Raw genomic sequence first — 17,784 nt, forward strand, 5'->3', positions numbered from 1 at the left:
TATATACAGATAAATGTTGAGAACACTTTTGTATATGTTAATGCTGGTTTTTTCTCTCGAATGGACATGCCATTCTTTATTATTTTGTTTCTTGCATGTTTCTTGTACGAAATGATAGATCTCTGGCCACCTCTCACAGAACTGACCTGTTGGTTTGGGTCTTGACTGTGAGGTGAGAGACTCCTTTAGAACCAACATTTCCACCTGACCTCAGACTTGATTTCCCATGATTCCACACTGCCCTGCATGAGCTTTGCTTACACTCAGGTCACATAACTGCCCGTTTGCCAGACAGCGAGTGTTGACCAAGTGTTGCTAGCGACAGGAATGGAATGTTAACTTTGGGCCCTGGTTTTAGGGTCGTGGCAGGCTTTATGCCTTTATCTTGTTTGTTGCCCAGCACCTAGAGACTGTGAGGACATCGCCGTGCGTGTGAGATTTTCCATTCTTTGCTGAATGCCGCCTGTCTGTGACACCAGCGGCCTAGTGTGGTTCAGCCTCCACCTCAGAAAGGGTGCCTGGCCTGCTTGTAGGCTGTGTTTACACTAGAGAGTGTGGGTGGAGTCGTGGCAGAAAACGGCTGACACGACTCAAATTTGAGAAGCGATGTAAAGCAGTCGCCCCAAAACACCACACAGACGCTTACTCTGCCGGACACGCTCGCTCATGCGCTGAAATTAAACCATTTGCGCCCTGGAAAAGTGACAAAATCAACACAAACTACGGTTCTCGGGTCTGTGCGTCCGTTTTTAGAAAGTTATGCAGGCTCAGGTATAAAGTGGGGGAAATTAGCTGACTACCACACTGTTGCTGAGGTTTTTCAGAACTAAAACATTTATCTGGATTTTAAAGAAAACATGGCAAAAAGTCTGCAGTCTTATTTTAGTTTAGCTTCCCTGCTTCTCAGAAAAAGAACCAGGAAATGCGGTTTTCAAATTGTGAGGCAGATTTTGTGGTTGCTTGCTGGTAACCGTGGAAATAATCCGTTGACACACACCCCTCCCTGACATTAACAGATCCTCCTCCAACAATACCATTTAAGTTTGAGTTCAAAACTTAAAAAATAGCAAAATAATTAATGAATTAAATAAATAATTTCCTTTCTCTTTGGAAGGGGTATTGCTGGACATATTTAGTAACTCATTAAATATGAACTGTCATACAAACATTTTTGTGATACTTTCAACTGTGCACCAATTTCTTTTTAGACTCTCAGTGTAAAGATACTTACTTTCTACTGCCAGAGCATGCATACATACATACATACATACCAACATACAAACGCACACACACACACACACACACACACACTTGTTTTATCTTCACATTCCCTTCCTCAGCACAGACATAGTCTTCCCATTGACCACAAGGCTGTCCATTTCATAAGCTCATGGAACAGTTTTTGGACTCATTAATCACCCCAGTCTATGCTTATTTGGTTCTTGTTTTTGGAATTTTTCAGGGCAGGGGTCAGCATCGACTAGTTATACCAGTTTATTGATTGTGTTTATTTGTATTGCAATCAGCTTTATGGGTACAATTTACATATAATCAATTTATACAGTACAAATAGGTGTTCACTGGATTTCTTCAAGTTATGTTCTGTACTTGAAGGCAATACCTCGTAGGAGAACAATCAATGTGAAATAGGAAAATCGCTGAATTATTACAATATAGACTTATTCTCAGTTGTACTTACCCAAAATAATGCTCTCTCTCATACAAAAAATGACATTATTGGGTCGCCAGTGTTCTGTCTGAACCTCTTTTCTTGTGACAACTCTCCTGCACAATCACAATCCTGTTTTTTATTATGAGAACAGTATGTTTTGATATGGGTTCACAGTTCCTATAATCTTCCACTGCTAGAGAGTGCCCTGTTGTTCTTAGCCTGATCACCAGCTTTTGTCTGTGTCCTCTCTCTTCCATTCCCAAACATCAAAGAGAATTCCATAGCCAATTAAAACACTCTAAAGGCCTTGTATGCAAGCACAAGTAGGCTGTTCTGATGTCCATTATCTCTAAAACGTTTTATTACTTCTCTGAAATAACATCAGAATGCAAAGGACGGCCCAGAATGCATGTCCGGCATAGCCACATTCACCACAGTGTCATTACTGCCCATTTTTGGTTTGAATGCCCTTCAAGGCATTCAATTGAAGATATAAACTTAACTTCTTAGTTCCCTTTTCAGTAATGGCTGTTGTCATGATTAGCCCTGTCATATGGTAGTGATATTCTTTGCCTGTAAACTGATATTATACTACTGGATGGACAATTATTATGTACATACATCCCCTCTATTTTCAAAAGTAGGGGTGAATTTTATGTTTGGTGTAGGTATTTAATAGCTAATAAGATTAATTGCCTTCAGACTTATTCCTGTTTGGTTTCCTTCAGATAGGCTTAAACAGAGAACCTTTTGATAACAAGATCATGGTGCTTAGCTCTGCATTCCGCTGCTTTGGAGTTAAAAGTCAGAATTACTGCCCAGTCCTTGCCAAAATGAACCCAAACCCTTCAGTGCCTTTGCTCAGCACTGCACAAGAATTCGCTCCAATAACCCCTGCTAGGTGAAGTATTTATATGATGCTTGAATGGGGAGTTTTTGAGTTGAGTCTGAGTAGAATTTGGAGTTGCAGGAGGTAAAAGGTGTGTTTATTTTTTAGGTTTGTTGTAGTTCCGTTGTTGTGCACAGATTTTTTTAAAACCTCTTTTCATTTGTTTTATTGGGCTGAAGCTGGAGACTTTAATTAAGTCTTTAATTTCTTCTGTATAGTTAATTGTAAAAAAAAAGTGATCATACATGAGTCCATGATATATATTTATGTTTCTCATTGGCATACCTTGTTTGTCATTGTTTAACACACCCATTTAATCTTCAAATTTCTATCCATCATCAGATTTTGAGATTTTAGTTATAATCACGTTTAGAAGTAATAATGTAACTTTTTCAAAATTTTTTATATATGTACGGCATTTTCATGCTTGTTTTACAGAAGGGGAGTCTGTTATAAGGGAATAGTTGAATTCAAAGTGGCCACATCCTAAATTTTGACTAAATCCTATTTGCCTGATTATATGAAACAACAAAAGTGTTCCATCTTCAAGGCTGTGCTCAAGAAAAGTACTTATCTATTATAAGCATCTATATCTGTGTAAGATATTACATTCTGTCTCCTCAAAATGTGAGAAGGATCCCAGTGCACATCTGTCATCCTCGACCTGGTTGTGACTTTTAAACACAGCAGTTCTCTGTATCGCTGTCATGTCCCTCATTAATAAAATATGAGGCCTGTAAATGCAGCGTTTGATTTTCCCTGGTCTAACCTAACTGCCCGACCTCAAATATTCATGGAGGAAGTTCTGCATAATTGAGGAGGATGGAAGGCTCCAGGGGTGTTGACCCAGCATACCAATTTGTTCTTCTACAACTGTCACATGCCACACAGCAGAAACCTGAAGAAAGGAATTGTAGTTATAGATAGTTAACTACCATCTTTAAAAAAAAAATTAAAAAAAATCTTTAAAAAGACTGTAGATCATTTGTAGGCAAAAATAAAAGACATCCATTTTTGAGACATGTTTCTCTTGTTCCTAGCTTTAAAAATAATTAGTCTTTGAGTCATCCTGTGATTTAATTGTATTGGCAGTATATTTAAAAAGTATTGTGTGGTTATAAGGTCAAATAAATTCTGTTTGAAAGTGAGAGAATAGTTTTGCAGACTGAGTAGAAGTAAAAAAAAAAAAAAAAGATCATTAATTGATTTCTGTGTCCAGATTTTGGGGTTTGCCTTGGAATTGAGCCCAAGCTCTGTGGCTGTCGCAGAAAAACATTAGACCAGGGGTCTCAAACTCCAGTCCTGGAGGGCCAAACATCTGCTGGTTTTTGTGAATTCTGCTCAATCAGTTGGCAATGTAGGCCTTGGAAACAAGGTGCACAGACTCTTTAGCCAATAAATGACAAATAAGCACCTCAAAAAGCCAGCAGACACAGCGACCTTCTAGGATTTGAGTTTGAGATCAATGATTTTGACAGTCACACATTCCATTTTAATAGCAGTTGTGGAAGAAGAGTTCTGCATTCACCATTGATGGCTCCAGTAGTCCTCCTCCAGACCAGCATTTCTCATGATACTAAATGTGAGCTTCTCTGGTGAAGATAGTCATGAATTACATTTGGCAGCAGATAGCTCCAAATTTTCAGTGGTTGATGGGTAAATTTTATCATGTCTGGCTCACGAGAAAACAACAGCCTACCTAATCCCACCCCAAGTCAAGGTGTGGATGCTAAAATAGGCTTAGCCTGACATATAGCATCAGGCCCATCAAGATTGGATGTGGTTGCAGTCCTCTGCAAAAACAATAATAATAGTAAATCAACACAAATGTTTTAACGAACAATATGTGTGTATAAATGTAGAACTGAGGTTGTCACAGCTTATGACAGGCTGAAGTATATTGTGCTGCTGCTAGAGCTGTTAGATTTTCTAATGACAGGACTATGAGTTTTCATATAATAGGAAATTTAAATGGTTTATAATGGAATCTAATTCTGGAAAGTATATATTTCTGGTGGCCATGCATTTTTGTGCCAGCCTTATTGAATTTTGAGTGTGTCACTAAACCTGCACATGGTCAGAATCTGTCTCTGCTTTGTATGCCTGACACAGAAAAGCTACTCTGCAAGGATATAGTTTGTCATTACGGTCCAACAGCAGTTCAGTCAAATTTGTGTTTTAGTTTCTTTAACCCCTGAGTTCCAGATAAAAAAAAAAAATATTTATTGTGTCGCATAATTTGGGCAGCCGTGTGGCCTGCCCTGCAGGTGCGTTGGTAGGGCTGGGAGCGCAGTGGGATTTTAATGGGGCTCAGCAGGTTGGCGGATTAGCGGGGACGGTCCAATGCAGCCCCTGTCCTTTGCTGAGCGCAGCATGCTGCGGATTTAAAGCGGATTGCACCGGGTACCGCCGTTATCCCTGCAGGGGCACGGTCTCTCTCTCTCCCGAGCAACAGGAGAAAGGCACTGACGAGCACTCTCACTTTTACTCCGAAGAGGAGTGGGAGGCTTTCTCCATTTTAACATCTGAGGAAAAAGGGTTTAAATTGCACGCTTCCTTCAGTATTAGAAGTTGGATCTTTTTCAAGTGTTTTTGAGTTACCTGCTGGAGACCTTTGTTCTTTTTAATCTTTTGTAGCATTCCATACTGGACAAAGGAATTTTTACCAGCTTGTCTAAATCACTGACAGATGGCAACGTTTCTGGCAAACTGAAAATAAGTGATCACTTTTACCTTGAATTTAACTTATTTTTTTCTGGAATTAATTAGACGACTGGAAATATATGCTCCGCTCAAGATATACACATTGCGCGTCACCAAATATTTAGTGGCGGCAGAAACTACAAAAGCGCGGCACCCTTGGAAATGGTGGTGTGGACCTGAATCCAGAAATCCAAAATCAGCGAGACATTATTTGGGCCACCATCTATACTCCTTTGACAGCCTTTTCATCTCTGTGGGCATCATGTCAGAAGTGACATCCAAAACTGAGCCACGACCTCTCAGCGGGGCCCAGAAGGCTGTGTGTAGACTGGCGCACGATGGCCCCAGGCCCCACCCTCTCCTGGGGCCCCTGCACATGGAGTTGGAGGCCTATGTGCAGAGGACTCGTACCAAGCAGAAGAAGAGGTACTAGATGCCAAAGCCATACTGAGGTCCACTGGGCAGGATTTACTCAGTCCTCATGCATTATGGGTATTTTCCTGCAATCAAGGATTTTCTTTTTTTTTTAACAATTTTCTACCCATTTGTCTCTGGGGTTTTGAATAATCGATCCCATCCTGGAAGATTTACTCTGTCCAGTGCTATGTAATTATGCAATTCTGAAACTTCACTATAATTACTGAATTTTCATTGATTGGTTTACTGATTGATTACTATAATGGTTAGTTGGTCGATTGCCTAGCTGGCTAGCTGACTGAATGACCAACAGACTGACAGATTCCTTAATTTGTGATAGAGTGACTGGTTTTGGCTCTGGCTGTTATACTCGGTTGGTTACTCCTAGATGTATGTACCTTATGGGGACGGGTAAAATGTTTTCCAGAAGAAAAGCATGGATGATTTGTAGCTTTGATGTGTGTTTTGACATAAAGAAAATGGGAGATTCCTTCTTCAGCTCTCCTGGATGCTTGTTCAAAGTTCATTGTGGATCACATCCAAATTCTTTAGCTGTCTCCGCTGTAATCAGTTTGGGTAGAATCCCCTGGGTAAAAAGGTTCCTGGATTGACATTAATTTTGTCATTAAATCTGTTCCCACTGCAGAGTGTTTAACGACAGGAAATGTAAGGTGACGAGACGTTATCTCCTTTGGAATTTAGCTAAAAATATATTTTTTGGACAGCTACTGTACAGCTGTCCAAAAAATATATTTAGAAGTAGTTGCATTTGACATACTGAAGAAGAAAAACCGTATCATTGACTGAATTGACATATAATACGGAACTTCCCACCTAATGTCTGTAGCACGGTTGCCATGGTTACCAAGGACCTGCTGGAGACAGGAGGCCACAGTCTGGTGGAGTTGTTGTAATGTCTCTTCTAAAATTCTAATTCCGCATGCCTAACTGGCAGAAAAACACATTTGTAAATTTAACCAAAGTGTGTGTACAGCAATAGATTTAAACACAAACAGTAATGAATCGGTAAATACCACAGAGCTGCCCTCTCTCTGTAATGATGGAATGTTCTTACCCTCTCTGGTCCCTCTGACAGAGCAGGGAAAGCATTGCTTCACTGTCAAAAGCCATTCTCGGAGCGTTGACCAGGGCTGGATTGGTAAAAATGTTACTGTATCAGTGGAAACTATTTATGAAAATTCCGGTATTTCTGTGGTCGCGAATGAAAACGCAGCCCTGGAAAAAGTTAACAGGAGATGCAGCGGTCTGTTCTGGCTCATGTCAGTGTTTTTCTACGAGCGGACCAAGTTGGCGAGAGTCACACGCATTGCGTGCCTGTGTTTACTTTCTCTTTAAGGACGCGGAGCAGGAAGTGCAGTGGGTCTCTGTCTTTGTCGGCCGGGCGAAGGGACGATGTCACCAAACAGGAAAGGAAGGGGGCAGTCAGTGTGTGGGAGTAAGGGTTTGGTTTAAGGAGATTATTGAATCTGTCGGTTCACTGCTGGAAGGCAGGGGGTGGAGATGCTGTGGGAGAATATCAGGCAAACTAGCGGCAGGTATTGTTCAGGGGATGTATTCTCTGGGACCATCACTTTCTCCTCTATTTTCTCTTCTATTTTTAAAAGGACATGGTTGGGGCATCGAAGGGCTGCTGACTTGTTTTATGAGTGTAGGCATGTAAATGAGGCTGTAAGAATTGACAGCTATTTCGCTGTCTGACTTGGGGAAGCAAATACTCACTTCCTCTAAAGCTGTTTAGAGCAACTTGCACCGCTTCATGTTTTTTCAACATGCAATCTAATTATACAGCTGTATTTTTCTGAAGAAATTCAGATTAATGCCCTTGCTCAAGTGTATAGTAGTGCCTCGTGAATGAAACCCGAAACCTCTCAGTTATGCATAAAGAACCCTAACCACTGTGCTACACTGCCACTTTTATCAGTGAGAGATACATATCTCCTCCAACTGGTGCTGGTTGTACCCTGTTGCACTACGTGGACTGTCGGGTTTAACATAATAACTGACTCACAGGTGAGAGCCTGGGTAGAGTGCAACCACCTCAGCTGCAGTGCTTCTTGTGTACAGGTGGGGGCAGCCCAGTGGACCACAGATGAACAATTATAAATTTTGAAATGGGAAGAAAAAAAAAGTAATGATGTAATAAAGACACTGTGAAACGTATTGTCTCCCGCAGGATGGAGGCCTCGTGCCTGGAGCTGGCGCTTGAGGGCGAGCGGCTCTGCAAGGCCCGGGACTTCAAGGGCGGGGCCGCCTTCTTCGAGGCCGCTGTGGAGGTCGGCACGGAGGACCTCAAAACCCTCAGCGCCATCTACAGTCAGCTGGGAAATGCCTACTTCTACCTGAAGGAGTACGCCAAGGCCCTGGAGTACCACCGCCATGACCTCACCCTTGCCAGGTGGGTGGGGCTTAACCTTCAGGCTTCCCACTGGAATAGTCAAAATGAAATTGCTTGGTTCTGGGTTTAGGCTGGCTATATTCCAGCTCTTCTATTCCAGAGAAGTGATTATGAGAAACACCTCTCTGGCTAAGATCACTATGCGGTAATCATTATCCAGCTCTGTTTTGTTGTAATAATTGTAAATCATTATTATCCAACATACCATAACTTGTTCTGTTATGATGTGTTTTAGGCTGTGACATACAGTGTAAACTAATATCACTTTAAGGGAGAAAATAATTGTAGGAAATATGCAGAATTGCACATCTATGATGTAGAAGATGGAGACAGATTTGTCAGTAAAGATTTCATAGCCTGAGTGCTGGACATTTAATCCAGTGGGCATTAACAAATGAGCACAGGGATGGCTGTTTCCAGGACGATAGGAGACAGGATTGGAGAGGGAAAAGCCAGTGGGAATTTGGGGAACACTCTGAAGGTCCTGGGACGTTTTGACGAGGCCGTGGTATGCTGCCAGAGGCACTTGGACATCTCCCGCGAGCAAGGAGACAAGGTATGAGCCTCGCCCTCACACCTTTCTCTCTTCTCATTGGTCCCAGATTTGGGAGAAAACTCCTTTTTGCCTGCCTATCATCGTTCTCTCTCATTGTTCATCAGAAAAAGTGCACGTGTAATTAGACCATTTCAAAATATTTCTCAGGCTCTATTAGTTTGTTCTATGTGTACATAATCTTGATAGCTTTGCACTAAAGCATATTGGGGAAATTTGATAAAGGTGGTATTTTATGACATTGCAGAAAAGAATTGTGCTACAGTGGCAGCAACTATGATATAGCAGATAAGGAGCTGGACTTGAGGTTGGAACATTGATTCCTGGGGGTTTCTGTACTTCTGAGTATGGTACTTGTCTTGACTTGCCTCTGGAAATGTAACAGAACAGAACAGACTATATTTTCCTCTCAGAAGTGGAATTCGTTTTTAGGCTTTTCCTCCCATACATGTTCAGGCTACAATTTTACCCATCCTGATTATGGAGATACCACATATATGCATGCATTATCAACTGCATTGAAACCTTTTGAATGCTGTTATTGTGCAATATGCTTTGCCATTGGTGAATGCTATCGAACACACCTAATATCATAATGGGGGGTGGATTTCACTGGGAAATAGAAGGATGGCACAGAGTGTTGGCACATGGTCCCATGATAGCTTTGTTCTTGAGGTCCCTTTTCCTCAGTGTTTGCTTTCTCAGTGTTTGTTTTTATGCTCTGCACTCTTGGAGTGGCCTGTGAAAGAGGATGAAACTGTAGTGATTAAAGAGATCACTACAGAACGTACTCATAGAGAAATGTATCTGTATTAATTGATGGTTTCATTGTTTTTTTATGATTTAATTTAACTATGTTTTAGGCTCCTGCTGCAGGATTATGTTGTTATTTGTAAGCCCCACATGATTTTATATGCCTGCGTGTGTGTGTGTGTGTGTGTGTGTGTGTGTGCGCATGGGTCAGAGCATGTATGCATTAGTTTCTGTGGAGGAGAGAATATTGGAATTTAGTGACATAGGTGTGTATATTTTATTATGTATGTATACAGTATGTGTGCATTCATATGTATTTATTTTTAATAGGCCTATGTTTAATTGTGTACTTTTCCTTGTACTGACACAGGGCTCAGTAAAAGAGACCTTGATCTAAATCTGACTTCCTGTGCAAATAAATGTATTGAAACATGTCGTAGGAGATGGAACACAATGGCTTTTGTCTCCCTCTCTCCCTCTCTTTATTAAAATTTCAATTTCAATTTCAATTTGCTTTATTGGCAGGACAACTACAGTCATATTGCCAAAGCAACTCATATAATACATAGAAACATGGAAACTACATATACAACATGCAATGAGTATGACCACAACGCTATAATAATAATAATAATAATAATAATAATTATTATTATTGTAATTAATCATCTTTTTCTCTGTTTTTAGGTGGGAGAGGCTAGGGCTCTGTACAACATCGGTAATGTGTTCCACGCCAAGGGCAAACAGCAGGCCTGGGGCAGCAGCCAGGACCCAGGAGACCTCCCGCACGACATCATCGACACCCTGCAGAAGGCCACCGAGTTCTACGAGTGAGTTTCCCAGCATGCACTGTGGCCAGCATGTGGCCACAGATCCCTGCAAGTGGGTTTTCCAGTATGTGCGTTCCCACACCTAGGCACCTGGGCTGTATTTCCAGGCATCGCACTTCCTTGATTTTGGCTTTGAATCACGCTGATCTTTGCTGAGTGATGATTGGCTGAAGTGGGATTCAAGGAATGAAGACAAGCCAGTCAGGTCACTTTAGGTCCCTTGAGTCTGTGCAGTGTGACAATGGCTATGTTAGCCGAATTGGCTGATTTGTCACTGATTTGTCACTAACTTATGGCAGGTTTCCCTGGTCCTGGAGAACCCCTGTGTGTGCTGGTTTTCATTTCAGCCTATATCTTGCTGCAAAATTCATGAAAACCTGAATTCCATAATTTTGTATTGACTTAAGCACTATGTAGGTTTAGCATATTACAATTTGCTTTGTGTTTCAATTCAAGTTCAATTCAATTCAAGAACTTTATTTATGTCATTGTGCAAGCACAACAAAATTGCAATTGCGTCAACCTCAAATGGTGCTTTTATATTTAGGACTTCACACATATTTACAAAGAATAAAATAAGACAGGAATGAGATAACAAATAGAGGAGCACAAAGCCACTGCGTCTGTGCGCGCCGCCATATTTGATCTTTCATCTTTCATCGTTTGGTCTTTTCATTTTAGACTTTACTGATTTGTTTGTCCATGATTTAACCAGTGCAAAATCCAACCTCTTTCAAAAGCTATCTTGAGACAAAATGGACACATTAACTGTTTGAGAACTGACAGACTTGTTTAAGACCCTTAAATAAATATTTAATATGAATTTATTCACGAATCAATATCTCCAGCAATTACTAAGACATTTTGACCAAAAACCTGGTATGCCCCACCAAGGACCTCAACACGGAGTTTATCACTTTCAGTTAGACACTGTTCCCAAGCAAATCTCAGACATGGTTAATAAAATTACTGGTAATGTATTTTTGACATTACAACATGATTACTGTTAATCTTGTTGTAATGTCTTTCAGTGGGAAAAAAATATTACTTGCTAAGCCAAATATTTTCCCTGAGCAACTGTATTTCAATCATATCATAATCATATACTAAACAATTTTAGCTCATATAGAGTACAGCTCATAACCTGTATTGTTTATTTTATACAGCCTTTTTTTGCTAATCATTCCTTCATTTTCTGTGATGCTTCCCTGGAGCGAAATATTGAATTCCCCATGAGCCAGAAATTCTCTATGCTAGATATTTCTGTTCAGTACAGAGCATGCTGACACACCCACACATACTTTATGCATGCATATACACAACAAACACACAGGTGCACGTATGCTGTCTTTCTCCCAGACAAGCTGACTTCTTGTCTTGTCATTGACAGCACAGTGTTTTCTAGAAGATGAGAATTCCTGTTTAGGGAGTTGTCCTGGGGATCAGATTTCACTTCCTGTTTCAGAATGAACAGCAGATGGCAGTGTGGCAGTGTGAATCCTGCGGTGGAGGGCAGGGCAGACCAGAGTGGGTTGTACTCTGAGGGAGGGAAAAGGTTTCATTCTCATATTGGTGGAAATAGTGGGTGTGGCTTTCAGTTATCTTTAGATGGTTTTGAATGGGCCTGTAAGCCCTGTTCTGAAAATTACATGTTATATTCCAACATTTCAAAATCTGTCTACTGTGTCAGGCTCAGTATAGTATGTGGAGGAAAAACTTCTCATTCCCATGAAACTGGCTTTCTGGCTACCTATTCATTCTTCCTGCATCTGATCATCTCATTCATTTCTTAGATGGTACTTTGTGCCATGGAAGGCAGATACGTATTGTGTTGCTAATTTTGTGTAGCTCCCTTCTCTTCTGGATAGATTTGTAGTTTTTCAAAAACAAAGAGGGGAATTGGGAGCAAACCTGTGTTTATTTATATTTTGCACAAGTTAGCAAGAACTGGTGCTCTGTCTCATGTGGCCAGTGGTCAACACCGTCATCCTCTAAGATGGGCACTTCTATGGCAGTTGTTCAAATATTTTTTTGTAATGTGTTTTCTCTAGTTAGGTTGTTGGCTGGATAACACTTTGTTTGCAGTTCGGTGTATGTGTGCTCCACTAGGTGACGTAACTAAGGGTGCTTCATGTTAGTAGGTGTTAGCGCAGTGGGCATCAGGACCAGCTGGTCCAGGAGATTTTTCTATGGGATCAGCCTTTGGCATTGCCGCGTGTTGTAATATCAGAAGGAGCTCTCAAATAATTTTCACCGAATGTTGGTTTGCCATTTTATAGTGGATATTGGCCTAATTCTACCCTGCTTTGTTAGGAGTTTTTTCATAGCAAAATTTTATGCTTCCGTAGAACTTACTGCAGGCTTTCTGTGAGGGTTCTGTATATTTTCCAGAACCTTGTCATTATATAATGCGATTGGTGAAATGACTCATTTCAATGTTTTTATTCTGTTTGTTTGTGGCATGAAACACCATGCATGCCAATTATTTTAGTTAATTTACTGGCAAGATGAAGCTTCCAACTTAGCTTTTGAAGTGTTCTAGGGTTTGTTGTCATATTTTAAAGTGGTATTTTCCACCCTGGCTTCCAGATTACTTTTTAAAAAGATTACAATTAGTGTTTTTTTCATGTTTACTGCCAGGGGACATGTCTGACAGCACTTCTCTAGCTGACCCCCAGTTGTGCTGCAGCATGCCAGCGTTCACATTGTTTCCCCACCTCATTAAGAACACGGTCTGAAGGAGTCACTAGAGGACCCGCTGGTGTCTGTCTCCATCACCTCTCGGTACTCTGAGCGGGACCAATTAGCCTTAATTAAGGAGGCTAGAGGGGCATCACATGCAGGGCGCTCCTGAGAGCTTTTTAAAATCCAATTACAACTGGGGCTCTCCCTGGACTGTCATTTAGCACTCTTTAGCATTAGCAACAAATGCTTCCCAAATCAGTGTGTCAGCACTGTGAGATAAATACGTATGAATGTTGAGGGCTATTACAGTAAGAGCGTTCATTACACTGCAAGGTTATGCTAAGAGGAGAAATGGTCTTTATCGTGTGTGTTCAGCCTTCGCTCCCTCCCTCTCTGACTTGATATGCTCTGCTCAGGGCACAGCAACATGAATTGTTTTGCTTGTTTTATTTCATTGTACCAGTAATTGATTTGGTTTTGTCAAAGGGATCAATTCTTCTGGAGCTTGCAAAGCCTCTCTCTCTCCATCATTCTCATGTTCTCTTTCTCTCTGTAATTCTCTCTCTTCCTCTGTGTCTCTCCCTGTCTGAGGTTTATGAAGATGTTGACACTGTAAAAAAGAAAGGTGTCATCACACTGTTTATACACATATTATTGTTTAGTTTTATTGATGTTTCATTTTCTATGTGATTGTTTTTATTCATATAGGTCATATAAATCCAATTCACCCTCCCAATACCCCCCCCCCCCTCCCAAAACCACTCTTTTTTTCATCATTATCAGCCTCATCTTAATCATCATCATAAAAAGTGACGCCTACGTGACGTTAGGAATAGAACATAGATAAAATCCGTTGATTGTGTTTGCATTTGTTCACGGTCGGACTGTGGGCTGCTGTGACGTCTCTCTCTCTGTCCCCTGGCGCGTCTCTCAGGATGAATCTGTCCCTCGTGAAGGAGCTGGGCGACCGTGCGGCTCAGGGTCGGGCCTTTGGCAACCTGGGGAACACCCACTACCTGCTGGGAAACTTTGTGGAGGCCATCAAGTTCCACAGAGAGGTGAGGCCTTCGGCGCGTTATGTCACGTTCATTTAGCGCACACTCATTTCCAGAGTGACTTACAGCGAAAGAGAACATACCACAGAACACTGTGGTAACTAAGACAGGCATTCCCTTAATCACAGCCGTGGCAGTAGCCCTGCTCTCGGTTTTCGACGGTCACATGGTCACGCGTCGTCTTTTTCCCCCCCCGCCTTTGCAGCGGCTGTCCATCGCCAAGGAATTCGGCGACAAGGCGGCAGAGCGCCGTGCCTACAGTAACCTAGGCAATGCTCTGATTTTCCTGGGGCAGTTCAACACCGCCACCGAGTATTACAGGTGAGCAGGCGCTTCGACCTCAGAGAGGGCTGTCACACCGGCGGCGAGATGAACGGGCTTAACGGTGGCATAAGTGGCGTAATCGTGGCCAGCCATTATGGAATGTAATCCACTGAAATGTCATTTTGTGCAGTGAAACTGTACTGTCTATGTAAGCCTCTGAGAAGGGCTCTGGGTCAAGGTTCTCAAAATTGAGAGAAATGAAATACAGGACAGAAAACTTTTACAGGTATTTTCAAATGCCTAAATTATTTGTTCACTTTTAAGCGATCAAGCTTCATGTGCTGGTTCTATGTAACTTTTGCATTTAGTGACTAATACAGGATCAGAATACACATTCTACTCAAATTGTTAAGGGGGTTTGGATTGGGATTGGATTTGGGAAGAGCTATTCCTGGAACATTTCAATTCAATTTCAGGGATGTCGTAGTCATATTTACATTGTGTTACTGATGTTCTGCGATGCTTGTCATGTAGCCTATGGTACAGTTTTCATGGTTAAGTGAATTTGCTTGTAGAAGGGCCAAAAAGGACAGGAATATTCCTTGTGTCATGGGTAAATGTGGGAGTCCTGACTTGCGTTCTGGTCGCTCAGGAAAACGTTGCAGCTCTCTCGGCAGCTGAAGGACCGCGTGATGGAGGCGCAGGCCTGCTACAGCCTGGGAAACACCTACACCCTCCTGCAAGCCTACGACCGTGCCATCGACTACCACCTCAAACATCTTCTCATAGCCCAGGAGCTGACTGACAGGTACGCTTCCACGTGCGCTGCCGTTGCCCCCTGCTGTGTGTGTGCGCGCACGTGTGTGATATCCATGCCTGTGTATGTGTGTGTGAGTGTGTGTGTGATATCTGTGCCTGTGTATGCGTGTGTATGTGTGTGTGTGATATCTGTGCCTGTGTATGCGTGTGTGTGTGTGCGTGATATCCATGCCTGTGTATGTGTGTGAGAGTATGTGTGATATCTGTGCCTGTGTATTTGTGTGAGTGTGTGTGTGATATCTGTGCCTGTGTATGCGTGTGTATGTGTGTGTGTGTGCGTGATATCCTTGCCTGTGTATGTGTGTGTACGTGCATGTGTGTGCGTCTGTGTGTATGTATGTATGTGAGTTTGTGTGTGTGTGTGTATGTGAGTGAGAGTGTGACCAGTTCTGTTTATGTCTTTTAGCTGTGAAGCGGCTAGTTTTAATAGAGTCCTTAAAAGGAATATCAACGTACAGTACAGTACAGTCTAACATATGCACAGTATAACCATGTACATGACTTACCCTAGTTTAAAGTACAAAAGCACAAGGTTTGAAGCAAATGACCGCATGGAGTGGCTTGCACACGTATTCAAACCTGTGTACACTTTTCACACTTTTTCCTAAGAACATTTTATATAAGAATTAATATTTTTGATTTAGCCAAACTTCTCCACACTACCAAGCCAAGCTCTAACTGCTAACTGTGAATATTTTGTAGTCACCACCATAATAATGTACCTGTGTGTGTGTGGTCAGGATTGGAGAGGGACGTGCTTGCTGGAGTTTAGGAAATGCTTACGTGTCTTTGGGAAACCACCGGCAGGCGCTACACTACGCTCGAAAACACCTGGACATATCTCATGAGGTACGGAGAACTCTGAAAAGCCCTGAGCAGAAAGCAAGCAGTAAATTGTTGACGTTGTTTGAAAGGGATGTGGGTCAGTACTCATGGTCATCTCTGGAAATTGCTACTGGGTTGTCTGTTCCACTAAATGCAAGTATCTGGTAGCTTTGTGCAAGTGACTGTTAGCTTCAGCTTACTCCCAGAGCCCTGTGCCCATTCTCTCTCTCTCTCTCTCTCTCTCTCTCTCGTTACCTGATATGCTCTTAAGCGCTGTGCTGACTGCTCAGTTGTGCCCCAGTCAGCTGCTTTGATTTCACGTCTAATTCAATTTCCCCCCCTCCTTCCTGGCTGTAAATGCAGGCTGGTTGCCCTTGATCTCCTCCCACCCCCCACCCCCAAGTTCAGACCACTACAGCCACATTTGCCCCTATCTCCACGTAGCCCCAGTGCATTGTGAAGTGTAGAATACAGCTGAACACATTGTGCGTCTGTATGTTAGTGATGCTGGGAAAATAGTGGAAGCAGCTTCAAGGCCTCATTGAATTTTAAAATAGTCTTACTGTCTTTCATAGTACAGTAATGCATTTGTAAGTGTGTAATGGATGTTACTTCTGGGGGAGGGTGATGTCGACAGGGGATTAGGTGGGTGTTATTGTGACCAAGCGGTGGCTTCAAAGCTAAAAATATCCACAATTTTGGGGGGGTGTGGGGGTTAAAGAGTGCTCAACCAGAGACTGCCCCGCCTTCCTCAGATCGGGGACCGCAACGGAGAGCTGACGGCGCGAATGAACGTGGAGCAGCTGATGGAGTCTCTGGGCGTCAGCGAGGGCGAGCTCTCTCCCTGCGAAAAAGAGGTCCAGGCTCAAGGTAGGACCAAGGCTAATGTTAGCATTGTTTCAGAGCGCTAGCGCTAGGCTTTGTCGTTTTATATCGATCCTGTTTAAAAACTGCAGGACTATGAGAGGCGTTCTGTTGTTAATGCTACTGAGCGTTCGTGCTGTGGCTGGTGTTTACACTGAAACTGGTTTCAGTGTAGCGACATAGCGCATTGGTATTGCATTCTAATTGTGGCATTCATGTCTGTGGCAGGCATCCCCACAGGGTGCTGCCAAATTGGGCACCCTTCAGACAGGGTGGGTGTCAATCTCCAGGATCATCCCTAGTTTCAAGAAAAAGGGCAGCTCTCAATCAGGTGCCTGAAACTTGCTATACCAGCAGGGTACTGCTCTGACACTGACTGTGAGCAGCACCCTTTGGAATCTAGTTTTTTTATGGGGATTCACTGTGTCAGTGAGCTTGATTCAGGATTGAAATCAAAGTTCTTTTTATGGATTTATATGTGGTATTTCTTCCATGACTAAGCATGGCAATGCAATACTAATGATCATAATAATTATAATGAAGGACAACCTGTGAATGTGTGGAAACAATTTCTTGAAGTGCTGTTTTTTTTTCCAAATGTACCGTGGTGCTTATCAAACTTGGCATAAAACAAATGTTTCTCTGTAAAGACAGCTCTCTAATGAGCACCCTCTGGTGTTTAGTCAGAGAATTCATGACAAGAATTCCATGGTTCTTTACAATGGAAGTCCTATTCACCTTTAAGCACAGAAATATATTAAAAATACATTAATACTAAGATGACATCAAAAATGAAGAATAGGTGACAGACAACAAACAAAGCATTTCGGCATTTTGTGTTATTTCAATTGAACCTGAAAACCATGAGAATAATTTTGTTTTTCAAGTCATAATTTTATATTCTGGCAGTGGATTTTGTTCTGTTTGTATTGATATAGTGTAGCCTGTATCCATATCCAGAGTTGATGATCAGTGACATCTGGCCATGAGTCTTCCTTCAAACATCCAGGATACGATGATGATGTAAAGGTCATTTAGC

The 17,784-nt window shown here is 42.0% G+C and overlaps 1 protein-coding gene across 4 annotated transcripts in view; it reads left to right on the forward strand.

The window, feature by feature from the left end:
- The window catches only part of LOC135265189 (G-protein-signaling modulator 1-like), a 41,527-nt gene that overhangs the window by 3,780 nt on the left and 19,963 nt on the right, over positions 1–17,784 (forward strand). Inside the window, exons 1-9 of one of the 4 annotated variants that reach the window (XM_064354576.1) lie at positions 5,005–5,690; positions 7,876–8,097; positions 8,518–8,653; positions 10,091–10,233; positions 13,853–13,976; positions 14,179–14,294; positions 14,890–15,045; positions 15,797–15,905; positions 16,637–16,751. In XM_064354576.1, coding sequence (XP_064210646.1) covers positions 5,527–5,690; positions 7,876–8,097; positions 8,518–8,653; positions 10,091–10,233; positions 13,853–13,976; positions 14,179–14,294; positions 14,890–15,045; positions 15,797–15,905; positions 16,637–16,751 — 1,285 coding nt within the window. In that variant the 5' untranslated portion in view covers positions 5,005–5,526. Of the gene's footprint in view, positions 1–5,004; positions 5,691–5,730; positions 5,757–7,875; positions 8,098–8,501; positions 8,654–10,090; positions 10,234–13,852; positions 13,977–14,178; positions 14,295–14,889; positions 15,046–15,796; positions 15,906–16,636; positions 16,752–17,784 lie in introns of those variants that run through there. The other 3 variants (XM_064354579.1, XM_064354578.1, XM_064354580.1) reach the window with 3 other exon arrangements.

The sequence above is a fragment of the Anguilla rostrata genome, chromosome 10 (assembly GCF_018555375.3).
Source record: "Anguilla rostrata isolate EN2019 chromosome 10, ASM1855537v3, whole genome shotgun sequence".
In the NCBI taxonomy this organism is placed as follows: Eukaryota; Metazoa; Chordata; class Actinopteri; order Anguilliformes; family Anguillidae; genus Anguilla; species Anguilla rostrata.